A 17,279-nucleotide genomic window follows, 5' to 3' on the forward strand; every position below is an offset into this window, starting at 1 on the left:
AGGGGGCATCTGAGACGTGTAACTGTGAATCAGCAGCATGTATGGTTTGCTCCTGCAATGTTCTGTTGCTACAGTAGAGACAGTGGAGTAGAGAGATATTTGGGTTTAACCAGTGTTGGGGTCTGTGAGGCAGAAATGAAGAAGGAGAGGAGCACAAGCAATTAATGGTGTTTGTGAGGCACTGATTATAACAACAAACCACAGAATTCAAGCAGGGTTATGAGAGAAGTAGGATATGATTGGGGTGGAAAACGGGGTGACAGAGCGGAGCTGGCTAGCGGAGTGCGGTGGGGTAATGGAGTGGAGTGGAGCGGGGTGATGGAGTGGGGCAGGGTGGTGAAGCAGGGTGGGCTGATGGAGTGAAGGAGGTAGTGGCGTGGGGTGACAAAGAGGTGTGGGATGTGGAGAGTGAAAATGTAGCAGAGTAAATGGCTGGAGGGTGAATGAGGTCAGAGAAATGCTGTGATTCCTACAGTAAGTGAGCTAGAAAGATGTACGGGTGAGGTAAAAGTGTCAGGTTTCAGACTAAGATGGAGAGTATGGTGCAGATGTTGGTGTTGACAAGGTCCAGGATATAACCATGAAAGGAGAAACCTGGGCGGAGTGGAAGACAAAAATCAATGACAGTGTCAAGGAGCCAGAGGTCCCAAATCCTTTCTAATAGGCAGCCCCTATGTACAATTCACGTCATTTAGACTGAGCCAGCAATCAAAAGAATAAAAGAAACAATCATCTTAAGAGTCGTTTAAGGATATTAGCTAAGACTTACTGAGTGCTTATTAGATGACAAACATACATGCTTTCCATATATAATCCCATCTAATCTTCAAAGCGCTATGTAGTGGGTTAATTACAATGGCCATTTACAAACGGGAAAAGTGAGCAAGTCTTTTTAACCTCCCTCTGGCACCTCTATCAGTAAGTGACAGAGCAGGGACTGACTCGCTTTCCTCTCTTCTCCACTGCTAACTTGTTAGCAATTCTGGTCAAAGATCTGGTGAGAGTCGGGGGCGGAGGGGAGAGGAGGGGAGGGGACAGGGACAGTTCTGACCCTCAGAGTTACCGAATGCCTATTTTTGACATTTTAAGACTTCACACTCCTCCAAAACCAACTCATCATTTCCATTACGGCCAATGACTACCTGGTTTTCTCCTGAAGCAGGGTAAATTTGTACTGGTCAGTAATTTAGGGCTAACTAAGAATACAGCATTAGATTTAATTTATCGGGTTATTGTTGTTAGGCGTCAATAAGTCAATTTTCGACTTAATGTCAACCCCATGGGACAGAGCAGAGCTGCACTGCAGTGTTTTCTCTGCTGTGATTTTTACAGGAGCAGACTGCCAGGGCCTTCTCCTGTAGGGCCACTGCCAGGGCCTTCTCCTGCAGGGCCACTGCCAGGGCCTTCTCCTGCAGAGCCACTGGATGAGTTCAAACCGCCAACCTTTTGGTTAGCCGCTGAGCATTTAACCACTGAGCCACCAGGGCTCCTTAATTTATCAGCAGACATTTGAATTACACAGTTCTGTGATAAAATACCTGAAGTTTCACCAGGTTCTGTTGGAGGAAGAGTAACAGTCTTGTTTCTTATTTCCACTTTTGTGGAAGGTGGCTGAGTCACTGGTTTCACCAAGTGACTGCCAGAAAGCTCAGACCCTGGAGAAAGGATTCCAAAGGCACCAGAGGCCCAACGAGTGAAAGGATGCTCTTCTTGGGTCAAGTCTTCTTGAATTTGAACTTTCACGATTTTCTGAAATGAGCCAAATAAAGGGGTAAGATACAAATGTAGCTATCATTTTAAAAGAAACAGTTCATATTTTTTAAATCATGGTAGGGAAAAGTAAAATGCCAAACAAATAAAACACTAATGATTTTAGAAATCAAAGCTTATTCAGTTCTAAAACAAAATAACTCTTTGACTCTACCCTCTTGCCTACCACCTCCATTCTTTTTTTAATGAGCAATGCCTTCTAGGCCCCACCCCACCTCCAACCAGGAGAATCATTCAGATCATGAAAGGAGTAACTCCATACCAAGTGCTATATATTTAAGCAAATCTCGTTGGGCTGAAAAAACAACAGATGTACTATACCTTCATTTGACTTCTGAAATGTAGGTCCTAATAAGAAACAAAACACTTAAGGGTGCAAAATAGGAGCAATGTTGCTCAAAAAATTTTTTTACAGTACCTTCTGTCCATTGTCACAGTGTACATAGATCAAACCACTCCATGGGACTGAATGCTTTGTGGATAAGGATGAATTAGGACTCACAAGAATTTGTAGTTTACTCCTTAAAAAAAGAATTTCATAATAAAAACCAGGAATATCCTGTGCTTTGGCAGCAATAACGACAAGAATCATAAACACTGTCCTGTCAGTGACCATTCCCTTATCACCTGGAAAGGGCAGACAGCAGTCTCTGGCTTCCCCCCACAACCTCCTCATGCTTTCGGTCTTGCCTGAATGCCCAAAGTTGAATGCCATGAACCCATGAATCTAGGGGCAAAACTCATGTGAAAACAAACGATGCCACAGAAATAGCATTTTGAAAGCAATCCAAAATAAAAATTTCTGAGATGAAAGACCAATACTACAAAGCTCCTAGCCACCTGACCATAACAAATGGTATGGTCCAGATGAAAAAAGAATGAAGAAAAATAATCTGTTTCTTGATTAAAACAACAACAAAAACAAACCAGTTGCAGTTGAGTTGATTTTGACTCTTGGAGATCCCATGTGTGTCAGAGTAGAACTATGCTACGTAGAGTTTTCAATGGCTAATTTTTCAGAAGTAGATTGCCAGACCTTTCTTCTGAGGTGTCTCTGGGACTCAAACTACCAACCTTTGGTTAGTATTTGAGTGCTTAATGGTTACCATGCCTGAGGGACCCATGTTTCTTGATCACCCAATTGCTAGTATTTTCTATGCCCATGGCTCTCTCTTTAAGAGCCACAGGATAACAAAGAAGAGTTTCAAATGTGGGTGATATGATCAGATTTGTGATTTAAAAATTATAACCAGTTACAAAAAATATTTTGGTATAAACCAAAAATAAAACCAAACCCACTACCATCGAGTTGATTCCGACTCATAGCGGCCCTAATGGACAGAGCAGAACTGCCCCATAGAGTTTCCAAGGAGCGCCTGGTGGATTTGAACTGCTGACCTTTTGGTTAGTAGTCGTAGCACTTAACCACTACAGCACCAGGGTTCTCATATTTTGGTATGCATGTAAAAAAAATAAAAAAGCATTTATAACCAGGGTTTCAAACAGATACTTGTACACCATGTTCACTGCAGCATTATTCCCTGTGGCCAAAAAGTGGAAACAACCCAAGTGTCCACCAATAGATGAATGGATAAACAAAATGTGGTATTATCCATACAATGGAATATTTTTCAGCCATAAAGAGAAATGAAGTTCTGATACATGCTACGACATGGATAAACCTAGAAACATTATGCTGAGTAAAATAAGTCAGACACAAAAGGATAAATATTGTATAATCCCACTTACAAGAAGTATCTAGAATAGACAAATGCATAGAGATAAAGTTTAAAAGTAGTTACCAGGGGCTGCGGGGAGAGAAAATGAAGAGTTACTGCTGGAGAGGTACTGAGCTTTTGTTGGTGGTGGTATAAAACTTTTGGAAACGGACAGTGGTAATGGTAGCACCATATAGTGAATGTAATAAATGTCCATAAACTGCACAGCTAAGTATGTGGGGCTATGAAAAAACTTATTTGTGGAAGCCCTGCCCTGCCATTTCTCTACCTTTTCAACCATCTGTTGAAAGGGTATGCTACACATAATATTTAATTGATTGCTTCTATCCCAGAATGTTTCTCGACTGTCCAAGGCACTGCCTCACCTCACAGTCACAATCAATTTAACCCCCCTAAAATGCACACTCATTATTTATTTTTTGCAAAAGTAAACAAACTTCATGTTGCTGTTCTGCAAAGCTACAAATCCTAAACATGGAGCACCTTTCGGATGTGAATGGTCTGTGCCGACCAGACGTAGTCCCTGAACTGCTTGAGTTCCACCTTCCCCTTACATCAGCAATTAAGCTGCGTACAGAGGGCAACTGCTTACAAATGTTATGACCTCAAGAAAGTTCCCTTCTGTTTTTGTGGTCTACGTAGAAAACGGTCAGTTAGGTTATGGCTCAGACATACTAAAGTCACGAAGTTTTGTCTGAAAATGTCCTTCAGACAAAAGCAGCAGAGTAAGTGATTCAGCATAAGAATGGTAACAAATGGCAAAACCGTCTGGATTTGGGATACCACCCATTATGTGATTATCACATGCCCCAGTTTTATTCCCTGCTTTGTTACTTTGTGGGCAGTGAAACACTTCAGAAATCACTGTGATTTCTGCCCTCCAGGGGATGTGCCCCACCTGGAGCTGTCTGTAACTTGAACTTGACACTAAGCTCAGGGACACTCTTCACCCATTCAGATTGTGCACGTGGCCTCTCCTCTACAAAATGGCAGCAGTCTTGAACTCACCGCTGTCCCCCAGGAGAAAACATGATGCTTTGTAGAGTTAGCACAGTGCCACTATTTACTGAATAAATTTAAATGCCATATCATTTGACCCTTAAAAGGTCACCATGATAGCATATGAATAACACATAGAGGCGAACAGAATGTCATACTTACTCTGGTTCAATAACTCCATGTTGGGGTGTCACTGTAAGGCAATGCGCTGGCCAATACAGTTCAAATTTCAGTAACCTAACAGAATTATTTAAAATCTGGAAACGTCTAGTTTTTGCCATGTCACCTATTGTATCAGATAAATAAAACATTACTTATATTTAGTATCACTGAAAAAGACAAATGCTAATAAATAATAAAAATAAATCCTAAATAAATATACTAGTGGACTAATTTTACCTTCTCAATTGTTCAATTACAGAAATTTCAAATTCTTGATAAAATAAGTCCATTTGTTTGCTCTCTTGGAAGCTATACAGATACTGGCAATACTGAACAAACTCATAGAAGAAAGGAAATCCGAAAATTGTTACCACATAGTCTTATCTTTGGCCCATACATACACACCTGTTCCTGCTCTAAACCAGCTATACCAATGTTAAGGCCAAGTGTCAAAAGGGTTCTTTAGGGATGTGGTGGGGAGGAAGGGCTCATGGATGGGGCTTTGCCATACTGAAGACTTAGGAGCTTAAATTGAGGTATACGGCCTTAAACCAAGGAAGATACTACAGTATGAAATCTGAGTTAGGTTTCCAGTAAGAGAGGAGGACTCAGGCAAAGCAAAACCACCAGTCAAGTTTGCCTAAAGCCCATGTGTACATCCAGATGTGTCAAGGGTACAGAGGAAGCGCAAGCCTGGGTTCTAGGGTGCATTCCTGACGTGCTGTTATTTGATATACTCACACGGAGAAGGAGCTATCAAAATCAAGTGTTCAGGCTGAACAGCCCATACTTCTTCAGAGGCTAATTTATCTTGAGGGGGGTGAACAGCTTGGGAAAGAAGTGGAGAACCTTGAGGACCTTTAACTGGTAAAACGTCCAAAGAAACATTGCCACTATGTTTTCCAGAAGTTCCAGATTCACTAGAAAATTATTTAATAATTAAAAATAGAGAGAGAAGAAATTAAAAATGACAAAAAGCCAAATTGTATCACATTTTTATACTAATTCTTCATAAATCTGGAAATACGACAAAACTAAAAATGTATATGCCTTGTACTTTCCAGTGAACAAAAATACTTCACATTGTGCACACTTAAATATATTAAAAATACAGTGCAATATACAGCAAATGTTATAGTAAACTTTAATTAGAATAGTAAACGGTTTAATTTAGTTTCTGCCTTGACTTCGGCACACTAACAGAAGTTCCTGAAAAGATTTACTAGACAATTACCCAGTATTATGAATTTAAGAAAAACAACAAAACTTCTCACCCGGTTTTCCTGCTGTACCTGTAGCCGCACAGTGATAACTGGTCTCACAGTGCTGACACCGCAAGACTTTGAAAACAGAAGTGTCTTCTGACCAAAATGCTACGGTAGGAAATACTAATAATACCGTTCAGGAAGATTTTTATTAAGTATTTTCTAATTGAATTCTGAACACGAATTGTGCACTGCCTAAATTCTCCTATCACACAGAAGTGAAAGTACATCTTTATTTCAAACTGACCCTCAGTAAAGAGAAAGAAATCCCTGTATATTTATATTATATTGCCCTCTTTCACCCTCCTTTTCAAATCACACCTCCACTGCCCCAGAGAAATCATGGAGGCACCAGCCAAAACTCATACTATTTTTTTTTAAAGTTGATTCTTGGTTATTTTAACATTCTAAGAGCCAGGTCCTCATAACTGAAGTGATTTTCAAGATAATTTTTAGTACACGTAACTACTATCTTTAATTCTTTCTCTGACCGAATGTCTTTGAAAGAGATCAACACTAAAAGTAGAAGAAAAAGAAAGCAGGCTGGCACCAGGTGGCAGGCAGGCGGCGGATGGGTGGAGGAGCCAGCAGTGAACTCTCAGTTGGGGGCACGGCGACTTGCAGGGAACTCTTAGGAACTCATTGGCCCATTGTGGGAAGATTGATTATATACAGGGAGACTGAGAAAATATGTAAAAAATGAGGAAAATGGGGCCAGGAGTCCCAGTACTGGAAAAAAGGTACAATTACAGAAAGGCAGAAAGGAATACACCTTATGCTTAAAGATTAGAATTGTAAGTATCAGTTGAAATGCATAGTTTTAAATATATTTATAAGCCAAAAAACCAAACCCAGTGCCGTTGAGTCGATTCCGACTCATAACGACCCTATAGGACAGGGTAGAGTTTCCAAGGAGCGCCTGGTGGATTCGAACTGCCGACCCTTTGGTTAGCAGCTATAGCACTTAACCACTGCGCCACCAGGGCTTCCAAATATATTTATAGGCAGACATAAATATAGACGTATGTGGATACGTATATGAATTCATATACTTCCTAGTTCTGTCCACTGACAGAGCCTAAAAGCAATGACATTTCAATGGCAATGAGCAAACTCATGCCCAGATGCTGATGTCTAATACCCTTCTCTACTAGAAGGACCTCGGGCTTCTAAGAGAAGTGGCTATTCTAGGACTGGGGCAGGTAAAGTGTAAGATGAGCCATCGAATATGGAAGTGCTCCAGGAATGATGTGGAACCAAGCAAAGAGATCAAGGAGTCAGGTGAAGGGACCAAAATGACAGCAAAGGATTATAAAGTACTGAATCCATGAGTCCATGCGGCAAACAAGAGGGAAAGTAAACCTAATCCTTATAGTGGAAACCCAACCAATAAATGCAGAGAAACAGATGGGATTAGAAAATCACCACTGCTAACCATGACAATAAAAAATGATTCAGACAAGATAATTAATGGATGCCAAAAGGTTTGTGAAGAACAAGTTATTTCGTCACCTCTAAGTTTTTTAAGTATCTTCCTACAAACTATTTACTAATCAACATTACAGCAGAGAGACCTGCCAGAGCAGACATCATCTTAACTAAGTGATAAAAATATTACTAGTAACAGAACAAACCAACATCATACGCCACCTGAGCAGACGAACTGAGAAAACAAACAGCATCATTTCTGTGGTGTTCTGCTAATGGCACTGGTTACTGGGTTCTGCTAATGATGTGAAACTGAAATTGAAGACTATTTTATAAATTCACTGGCCTGACTCTTCAAAAACATCAAGATCATTGGTAAGAAAAGGACAGTAGCTGGCCTTCAACCTATATTCTCCTTTAAACAGGTAATGCCCAGGAAAAAAATGAAAGATGACTTGGTTAAATCCCCCTGTAATCCTGCTAACAACAGATTTCCCAGCTAACACACTGTTGTCCTTACAGAGTACTTTTAATAGGGTGGATCTGGTCTGTCTAGAATTGTTTACGGTAAAGAAACATAAAATTTATAAATTTATATGGCATAGTTCTTCAGAAAATATCACATAAGCTATGTAATTATCAAAGCACAAACCGGAGAGCTTCCATGATTGAAATAGCTCCCCCATTTGTGTAAGCAAAGTCTTTCATGCATGTGTTAATCCGAGCCAGACAGCTACTATTAACGCTGCAAAAAAGCTTGGGGTGTCCCAATCTTCTCCCTACTTCACCTGAAATCATTAGTAAAGCTTAATTCTGGATACAACCTTTCAGTACGTACATCCGATTTGACCATCTGACGCTCTGTGTTATTTCAGTCATGAAAGATAAGGCAAGATTGAGGAAATTTTCTACACTGAAAAAGAGCAAAGAAACAGGCTAACTAAATGCAACACATGATCTTAGGTTAGACTGTGGACCAGAATGGAAGAGGGAAAGAGGAAGTCTTCTGTTTACTTGCTGGACAAGTATAATGGACATTATTCAGCCAATTGGTGAGATGTGAATGGAATCTGTGGACTAAATGGTAGGACTGTTATCAATATTTCCGTTCTAATTTTGATCGTCTTATGAGTTGAACTCGACAGCCATAGGTTACCACAGCTATGCAGGAGAGCACTTGTGATTTTAGGAAATGTACATTTTCTAATTTAGGGATATTTAAGGCTAACGGGTCATCATGACTACAAATTACTCTTAAATGGTTCAGTACACAGTTATAAGATACATAAAGAATAATAGGTAAATGTGGTAAAACACTAACAATTGGCGAATTTGAATGCAGAATATGAGAGCTTTTTGTACTATTTTTCAACTTTTCTGTAAGTCTGAATTTGAACATAAATACATTAAAATGTGTAGGTGAAATAGGCATTTTCAGACCAAAAGAGAGAGAGAGAGAGAAAGAGGGAAAGAAAGAATGAAAAAGAAAGGAACAGGGAAAGATCATCTCTATCATAAATGAATTAATCTTGAAATCTGTTAAAAGGCTTTTTATTTTCTTTTTACCTTTTAGATTCCAAGTTAGCTTGGGAAGAAGGCTGACAAAACTCTCTGCTAGAAACGGAATCTCTGAATTCTCCAATCACTGAAAGTATAATTTTACGCATGTTTCCATAAAAGAGTTGAATATCATTAGGTTGTTGGGGAAGATCGTATTCTATGACAGAAAATAATGTTGTGAAATACATAAATCTTTACATAATCTTTACAAAATACATAAATCTTTACATCACACAATAAAAATAACACAATATTACATATTTACATTCGCAGAATATTATTTTCTTAGGTTGGGGGTAGGTGATACTTTGATTATTAATACCACTGACTGACACGAAATTATAGGCCGTTGAGCATCAGTGGTCAGCAGCTGAGCCTCTGGCTCCGAGCTACAGCCTTCCTATTCATTAGCTCTGTGACCTCTGGCAAGTTACTTAACCTTTCTAAGTTTTAGTTTCCTCAACTATAGTATGGATTAAGAATATTTCCTTTCTCAGAGGTTGTTGTGAGTATTAAAGATACATATGGCAGAAAACATTTATACAAAGGTTAGTGTGGGCCAGTCACTGTTTTAATCACTTTATATATACACTTAGTTAATCTTCGCAACAGCCCTTTCAGCTTGGTATTATCTCCACTTCAAAGATGAGGAATCTGAAGTACAAAGAGGTTACTTGTTGAAGGGTAAACAATTTACAAATGGCAGCCTTAGACATAAAACAAATCTAGAAGCTAGGAACTATTAAATATAGCAAAATATATCTAGGTTAATAAAATAATGCTCCGTTGAACATCTTTAGATTTGTTCATCTGAATTGGTTATACTTAAGAAATGATATAGAACATACTTGTATATAAAAATTAAATATTCTTTAAGAATTATTTTTAAAAACAGAAATTTCAAAAGAACATGGCAAATTGAAATTACAGTGTTAAACAAGCATCTGATAACACAAGCTAGAATCTATGAAAATAGTTGCGGCAATGATATGTTTTGCAAAAGCAAGATCATCATCTTAATAATTTTAAGAGTAATAAACTTAAAAAAAAAAAAAAAAACTGTTACCATTGAGTCAATTCTAACTCTTAGCGACCTACAGGACAGAGGAGAACTGCCCCAGTGGGTCTCCAAGGGGAAGCTGGGGGATGCCGACCTTTTGGCTAGCAGCCGAGCTTTTAATCACTGAGGCACCAGGGCTCCATGCTACTAAATATACACATGCTAAATTTTTTTTTCCTTGCAAAAAAAGAGATCTTACTATGGAAACTTTGAATTTTTTTTTTTTAAATGAATTAAGAGCTTCCAATGTCATTTAATACAGATTCATAAAATTGTTTTAAGGGTCTCAAAATATCATCTCACACAATTAAACAATCCTGTATTAGAAATTTAGGTTACTTTAACTTTTTTCTATCATAAATAATACTGTGATGAAAATCTCTATACCTAAATTAAAAACTTTTTAAAAATTGTACTTTAAATGAGGGTTCACAGAGCAAACTAGTTTCTCATTAAACAATTAATACACATATTGTTTAATGACACTGACTGCCAACCCAATGCCATGTCGACATTCTCCCCTTCTCAATCCTGGGTTCCCATCACCAGCTTTCCTGGCCCTTCTTGCCTTACCCCTGGGCTGGTGCGCCCATTTCGCCTCCTTTTGTTTTATGAGCCTGTCTAATCTTTCACTGAAGGGTGAACCTCAGGAGTGACTTCATTACGGAGCTATAAGGGTGATGGAGGGCCATACTCTCAGGATTTCTTCATTCTCTGTCAAACCAGTAAGTCTGATCTTTTTTTTTTTTTTTTTAATGAGTTAGAATTTTGTTCTACATTTTTCTCAAGCTCCGTCCAGGACCCTCTGTTGTGATCCCTGTCAGGGCAGTCGGTGGTGGTAGCCAGCCACCATCTAGTTGTGCTGGACTCAGTCTGGGAGAGGGTGTGGTAGCTGTGGTTCTTTAGTCTTTTCTGCTAATCTTTCCCTCGTGTCTTTGGTTTTCTTCATTCTCCCTTGCTCCAGAGGGGATGAGACCAGTCAAGCATCTTAGATGGCCACTCACAGGCTTTTAAGATCCCACAGGCTGCTCACCAAAGTAGAATGTAGAACATTTTCTTTTTAAACTGTGTTATGTCAAATGAGCTGGATGTTCCCTGAGACCATGGTTCCAACAGCCCTCAGCCCAGCAATTTAGTCCCTCAGGTAGTCTGGATGTGTCTACAGAGTTTCCATGACCTTGCCTTGGACAAGATGTGCTGGCTTCCCCAGTATCCTGTACTGTCTTACCCTTCACCAAATTTACCACTATCGATTGCCTATTTAGTGTTTTTCCCTCCCACTGCCCCTTCCCTCATAACCATTAAAGATTGTTTCTTTTTGTGTGTAAACTTTTTCATGAGTTTTCCAAGTAGTAGTCTCATACAACATTTTTCCTTTTGTGATTGACTTATTTCACTCAGCATATTAACATTCAACCATGTTGTGAGATGTTCTGCAGATTCATCGTTGTTCTTTATCATTCCTACTATTCCACTGTATGTACTGTAGTTCGCTTATCCATTCATCTGTTGATGGGTGCCTAGGTTGTTTCTATCTTTTTGCTACTATGAACAATACTGCAATGAATATGGGTGTGCATATGTCTATTTATGTGATGGCTCTTATTTCTCTAGGATATATTCATAGGAGTAGGACTGCTGGATCATATGGTATTTCTATTTCTAGCTTTTTAAGGAACTATCATATCATTTTCCAAAGGTTTTGCCATTCTGCATTCCCACCAGCAGCGCGTAAGAGTTCCGATCTTCCTGAAGCCTCTCCAACATTTGTTATTTCCTGTTTTTTTGATTCCTGCCAGTAATGCTGGGGTGAGATGGTATCTCATCGTGGTTTTAAATTTGCATTTCTCTAACGGCTGGCAATCATAAGCATCTTGTCATGTGTCTGTTGGCTGCTTGAATATCTTCTTTGGTGAAGTGTCTGTTCATTTCCTTTGCACATTTTTTAACTGGATGATTTGTCTTTTTGTTATAGAGGTGTTAGATTTTCCTGTACATTTTAGAGATTAGGGCAACTCTGGTGGTGTAGTGGTAAAAAGCTACAGCCGCTAACCAAAACGTCAGCAGTTCAAAATCCACCAAGTGTTCCTTGGAAACCTTACGTGGCAGTTCTACTCTATCCTATAGGGTCGCTGTGAGTCAGAATTGGCTAGACGGCAATGGGTTTGGGTTTTAGTCTTAGACCTTTGTCGGATTTGTAACAGCTTTTCCCAGTCTGTAGATTCTCTTTTTATTCTTTTGATGAAGTCTTTTGATAAGTGTTAATTTTTAGAAGATTACAGTTATCTAGCTTATCTTTTGGAGTTTGTGTGTTGTTAGTTATGGTTTGTATCCTGTTAATGCCATGTATTTGGGCCTGTAGTGTTGGTGCAATTCTTGTTTTACGATCTTTATAGTTTTTGGCTTTATATTTAGGTCTTCAATCATTTTAGTTTTTGTGTATGGTATGAAGTATAGGTCTTGTTTCATTTTTTTGCAGACAGATATCCAGATTTGCCAGCACCATTTGTTAAAAAGATTGTCTTTTCCCCATTTGATGAACTTTGGGATCTTGTCGAAAATCAGGTGACCGTGGGTGGATGGATTTACATCTGGGTTTTCGACTCTGTTCCATTGGTCAATTTATCTGCCATTGTACCAGTACCAGGCTGTTTTGACGACCATAGCTGTACAGTAGGTTCTGAGGTGAGGCAGTGTGCGAGTCCTCTTATTATTCTTCTTCAACAGTGCTTTACTTAAATGGGGGCTTCTTCCCTTTCCATATAAAGTTAATGATTAGGTTTTCCATCTCTTTAAAGAATATTATTGGCAAATGGATTGGGATTGCACTGCATTTGTAAATTACTTTCTGTAGAATTGTCATTTTCACAATTTTGACTCTACCTATCCATGAGCATAGTATTTTTTACATTTATGCAGATCTCTTTTGGTTCCTTGCAGTAGTGTTTTGTAGTTTTCTTTGTACAGGTCTTTTACATCCCTGGTTAGATTTATTCCTAAGTATTTGATCTTTTTAGGGGCTATTATAAATGGTATTGTTTTCCTGATTTCCTTTTCATCATTTTCTTTATTGGTATATAGGAATCCAACTGATTTTTGTATGTTTATCTTATATCCTGCTCCTCTGCTCAATCTTTCTTTTAGTTCCACTAGTTTTCTGGTGGAGTCTTTTGGGCTTTCTATGTATATATAGTATCATATCATCCGCAAATAGGGACAGCTTTACCTTTCTTTCTTTTTCTTGCTTTACTGCTCTAGCTAAGACTTCCAGCACAATGTTAAATAGACATGGTGATAAACAGCATCCTTGTCTTGTTCCTGTTCTGAAGGGGAATGTTTTCAGCCTCTCTCCATTAAGAATGATGTTGGCTGTTGGTTTTGTACAGATGCCCTTTATTTTGTTGAGGAATTTCCCTTCTATACCTATTTTATTGAGTTTTTATCAGAAATGGGTGTTGGACTTTGTTGAATGCCTTTTCTGTGTTGACTAAATGATCGTGTGATTCTTTTATTTTAGTTATACAGTGGATTATGATGATTGATTTTCTAATGTTCAACCATCCTTACATACCTGGTATGAATCCCATTTGGTCGTAGTGTATTTCATGAAAGATACTGGTCTGTAATTTTCTTTTTTTGTGATGTCTTTGCCTGGCTTTAGTATCAGTGTTATGATGGCTTTACATAATGAATTCAGAAGTATCCCTGCCATTTCCCTGAAATACCCCTGAAGTATTCCTGAAATAGTTTGAGTAGTACTGGTGTAAGCTCATCTCTGAATGTTTGGTAGAATTTTCCAGGGAAGCCATCTGGGCCAGGCTTTTTTTTTTTTTGGGTGGGGTGGGGAGGAAGTTTTTTCCAACTACCTTTACAATCTATTCTCTTGTTACGGGTCTGTTTGGATTTTCAATTTCAGTTTGTGTTAGTCTGAGCTGGTAGCGTGCTTCTAGAAATTTGTCCATTTCCTCTCGATTTTCACATTTAAGTACAGTTTTTCATAGTACATTGTTATAATTCTTTTGTCAGTTGGGTCTGTTGTAATGTCCACCATTTCTTTTCTTATTTGGGTTATTTGCATCCTCTCCTTTTTTAATTTTTTCTTTTTATTAATTTGGCCAACGGTTTGTCTACTTTGTTGATCCTTTCAAAGAACCAACTTCTGATTTTGCTGATTCTTTCTATTGTTTTTCTATTCTCTATTTCATTTATTTCTGCTCTGATCTTTATTATTTCCTTTCTTTTGGTGCCTGTCTGTTTCTTTTGCTGTTCTTTCTAATTGTTCAAGCTGTGGAGCTAATGTTTTGATTTTAACCCTTTCTCTTTTTTGATATGTTTATCTATAGCTATAAATTGATCTCTAAGCACTGCTTTTGCTAGTGTCACAAAGGTTTTGGTATGGTGTGTTTTCACCAGTGGTTTTTAAACAGGGTGTTATTCAGTTTACATGTATTTGATTTTTTTTCCCTGCTCTTCCTGTTATTAATTTCTACTTTGATGGTATTGTGATTTGAGAAGACACTTTGCATTATCACAATCTTTTGGATTTTGTTGAGGGTTGCTTTGTGGCCTGAGATGTAGTCTATGCTGGAGAATGTTCTGTGTGCATTGGAACCGAATGTGTACTTTGTGGCTGTTGGGTGCAGTGTTCTGTGTCTATGAGGTTAAGTTGACTGACTGTGGCCTGTAGATCTTCTGTATCTTTACTGAGTTTATTTCTAGATGTTCTGTCCTTTACCGAGAGTGGTGTGCTGAAGTCTCCTACTATTGTAATGGAACTATCAATTTCTCTTTTCAGTGCAGTTAGAGTTTATGTATTTTGGAGCCCTACCATTGGGTGCATAGACATTTATAACAGTTATGTTTTCACGGTGGATTGGCCCCTTAAACATTATATAGTGCCTTCTTTGTCTTTTACAGTGGGTTTTGTTTTAAAGTCTTCTTTATCTGAGATTAATATTGCCACTCCTGCTCTTTTTTGGTAACTGTTTGCTCGATAAGATTTTTTCCATCTTTTGATTTTTAATAAATTCAAGTCTTTGTTTCTAAGGTGTGTCCCCTAGAGACAGTATATTAATAGGTCTTTTTTTTTTTTAATCCATTCTGTCGTAGTCTGTCTCTTCATGGGTGCACTTAAGCCATTTACATTTAGTGTGATTATTGACAGGTGTGAGTTTATTGCTATTATTTTGTAGTTTTTTGTGATGCTGACATTTTCTCTGTTTCTCTTACTCTTCTGTGTTGAATTTCCTTTGTTTGTGTATTTTTTTTTCTTCTTTCACTTTTGTAGATTTTGTTTGCTGACACTTGTTTTTCTGTATTTTGATGACTAGGTTTGTTAACTTTCCTTGTGGTTACCTTGAAATTTATCCCTATCTTCCTAAGTTTAAACCAGTCCTGCTTTGCTGTTTTATTTGGTTATGCCTGGACAAGCAGGTTGGGTGTGTTCTGTTGCTTGCTTGCCTGTGCGCACAATACTTCCAACTTCCTTGCCCAGGTGGGCAGGGCCAGGCACTCAGCTGTGGTGTCGAAAGGTGGGTACAGTGGAGATGGAGGAGGAGGGATAGGTAGTTGGCAGCATGAACTACGGACAACAGGGTGGGGCTGGGGGGGGCAGAGAAGGACAGGGAGCGGGGCAGACCTGGTGGGTCCTTGTACTGGTGGCTCTCTAGCTGAGTAGTGTGCCTGGGCCGGTCAAGAGACAGCATGGGTGGCGCATGGGGGTAGGTAGGTGGAAGAAGGAAAAGAGGGGAAAGCAGGAGAAGAAATCAACATTCAATCAAACAAGCAAACCAAAAATAATAATGAAAGAATAAAAACAACAAAAAAATGTGGGGGTGCCAGCTGTTGGGGGTGAGGTAAAAATGGAGTGGTGGCAAGCTGATGTCTTTCTCGCCAGGTGGCATGGCATGGACCATCAGGAAAGGGAAGAGACAGCGCAAATCCTAGGTGGGAGAGAAAAGGAAAAGGGAAAAGACAAAGAAAAATAAAAAAATATAGTGCTGAGGGCGCTGGCCTATGGGGGTGGCATAGACCCAGGGAGGCTGTGTGCCAGAGGCTCTCTAGCCAAGTGGTAAGGCACAGCCCACCAAGAAGGTGATGGGAGAAAGGAAAGGAAAGAAGGGAGAGAGAGAGAAGAAACAATGACAACAAAAAAGAAAAATTGAAACAAAAAAAAAAAACATAAAATGGTGCTCAGGGAGCCAGTTGGTGACAGCAGTGCAGACCCAGAGAGGCCACATGCAGTGAATCTCCAACTGAGCTGTGCAACACAGCACCTCCAGAAGGGGCGAGGGCAGTGCAGAGGGCTAGGCAGGTGTAAGAAAGGAAAGGAAGGAAATGAGAGAGAGAGAGAGAGAAGATACAGAAAAAAAAATTAAAAAAAAAGAGGAAACAAAGCAAACAAAACAAAAAATTACAGCCCGTCAAGAAGGTGAGGGGAGGCACATGGGGCTAGCTAGGCAAGAGAATGGAAAGGAAGGAGAGAGAGGGAAGCAACAAAAAAAAAGCCCCCAAAATAAACAAAAGCACAGACCAAAAAAAAAAAAGCAAACAAACTAAAAAAGTCACAAGTCGACAAGAAGGAGAAGGGATAGCACACGGGGTAGCTGGGCAGGAGAAAGGAAAGGAAGAAAGGGGGAGAGAGAGAAGCAACAACAACAACACAAACCAAAAATAAATAAACAAAAAAATGGCACCAGTGGGGGTGGGATGGACCCCAGCAGCAATGAGCTAGTGTCTCTCCAGCTGAGCAACTGTAGTTTGTTGGCAAACAGCGCATGCTGAATAGAGGAAAGAAGGATGGGGGGGTGGGAAAGCATGTATCCCTGGTTACTTTGTGCTCTGTCTCCTGCTGGGAGCTGCATGGAGTTGCCTTCCCATACTCCCTGTCTGCAGTCCTTGGTTGCTAAGGTCCAAGATAATTAATTTGGGTAGTAATGGGGTGGTATCTCTCTGTCTGAACAACCGTGGCCTGTTCTCAAATGGCAGTAGCCTTGTACGGGGAAGAAGGGAGTGGAATGGGAAAGTGTGTATCTTACCAGGTGCTCTGTCTTCTGTTGGGAGCTCCATGAAGTTGCTTTCCCATACTCCCTGCCTGAGTCCTTTGGTGACGGTTGCCCAAGGAGGTGAATCTAGCCACGTTGGCTGGCACAGCTCTCCTTGCGCTGTGTTTTCTATTAAACTCGGTGCTTGATCGAGCTCTTCATTCCTTCATTTGGTACTTAGGGTTCCAGGATTGACATCCATATCTGTTCTAATTAGTTCTTTTGGTCTTTGCTGTAGAGGAATGGCATGGTG

At 39.5% G+C, this 17,279-nt stretch overlaps 1 protein-coding gene across 3 annotated transcripts in view; it reads right to left on the reverse strand.

Annotated features, from left to right (window-relative positions):
* CEP192 (centrosomal protein 192) overlaps positions 1-17,279 on the reverse strand; it is a 209,545-nt gene that overhangs the window by 48,004 nt on the left and 144,262 nt on the right. For all 3 annotated transcript variants that reach the window (XM_049901465.1, XM_049901464.1, XM_049901463.1), the window contains 5 exons: positions 8,930-9,080; positions 5,412-5,590; positions 4,671-4,794; positions 2,189-2,291; positions 1,539-1,749 (listed from right to left, as the gene is read on the reverse strand). In XM_049901465.1, coding sequence (XP_049757422.1) covers positions 1,539-1,749; positions 2,189-2,291; positions 4,671-4,794; positions 5,412-5,590; positions 8,930-9,080 — 768 coding nt within the window. The remainder of the gene's footprint in view (positions 1-1,538; positions 1,750-2,188; positions 2,292-4,670; positions 4,795-5,411; positions 5,591-8,929; positions 9,081-17,279) is intronic.

Source organism: Elephas maximus, chromosome 11 (assembly GCF_024166365.1).
Source record: "Elephas maximus indicus isolate mEleMax1 chromosome 11, mEleMax1 primary haplotype, whole genome shotgun sequence".
NCBI classification, from domain to species: domain Eukaryota; kingdom Metazoa; phylum Chordata; class Mammalia; order Proboscidea; family Elephantidae; genus Elephas; species Elephas maximus.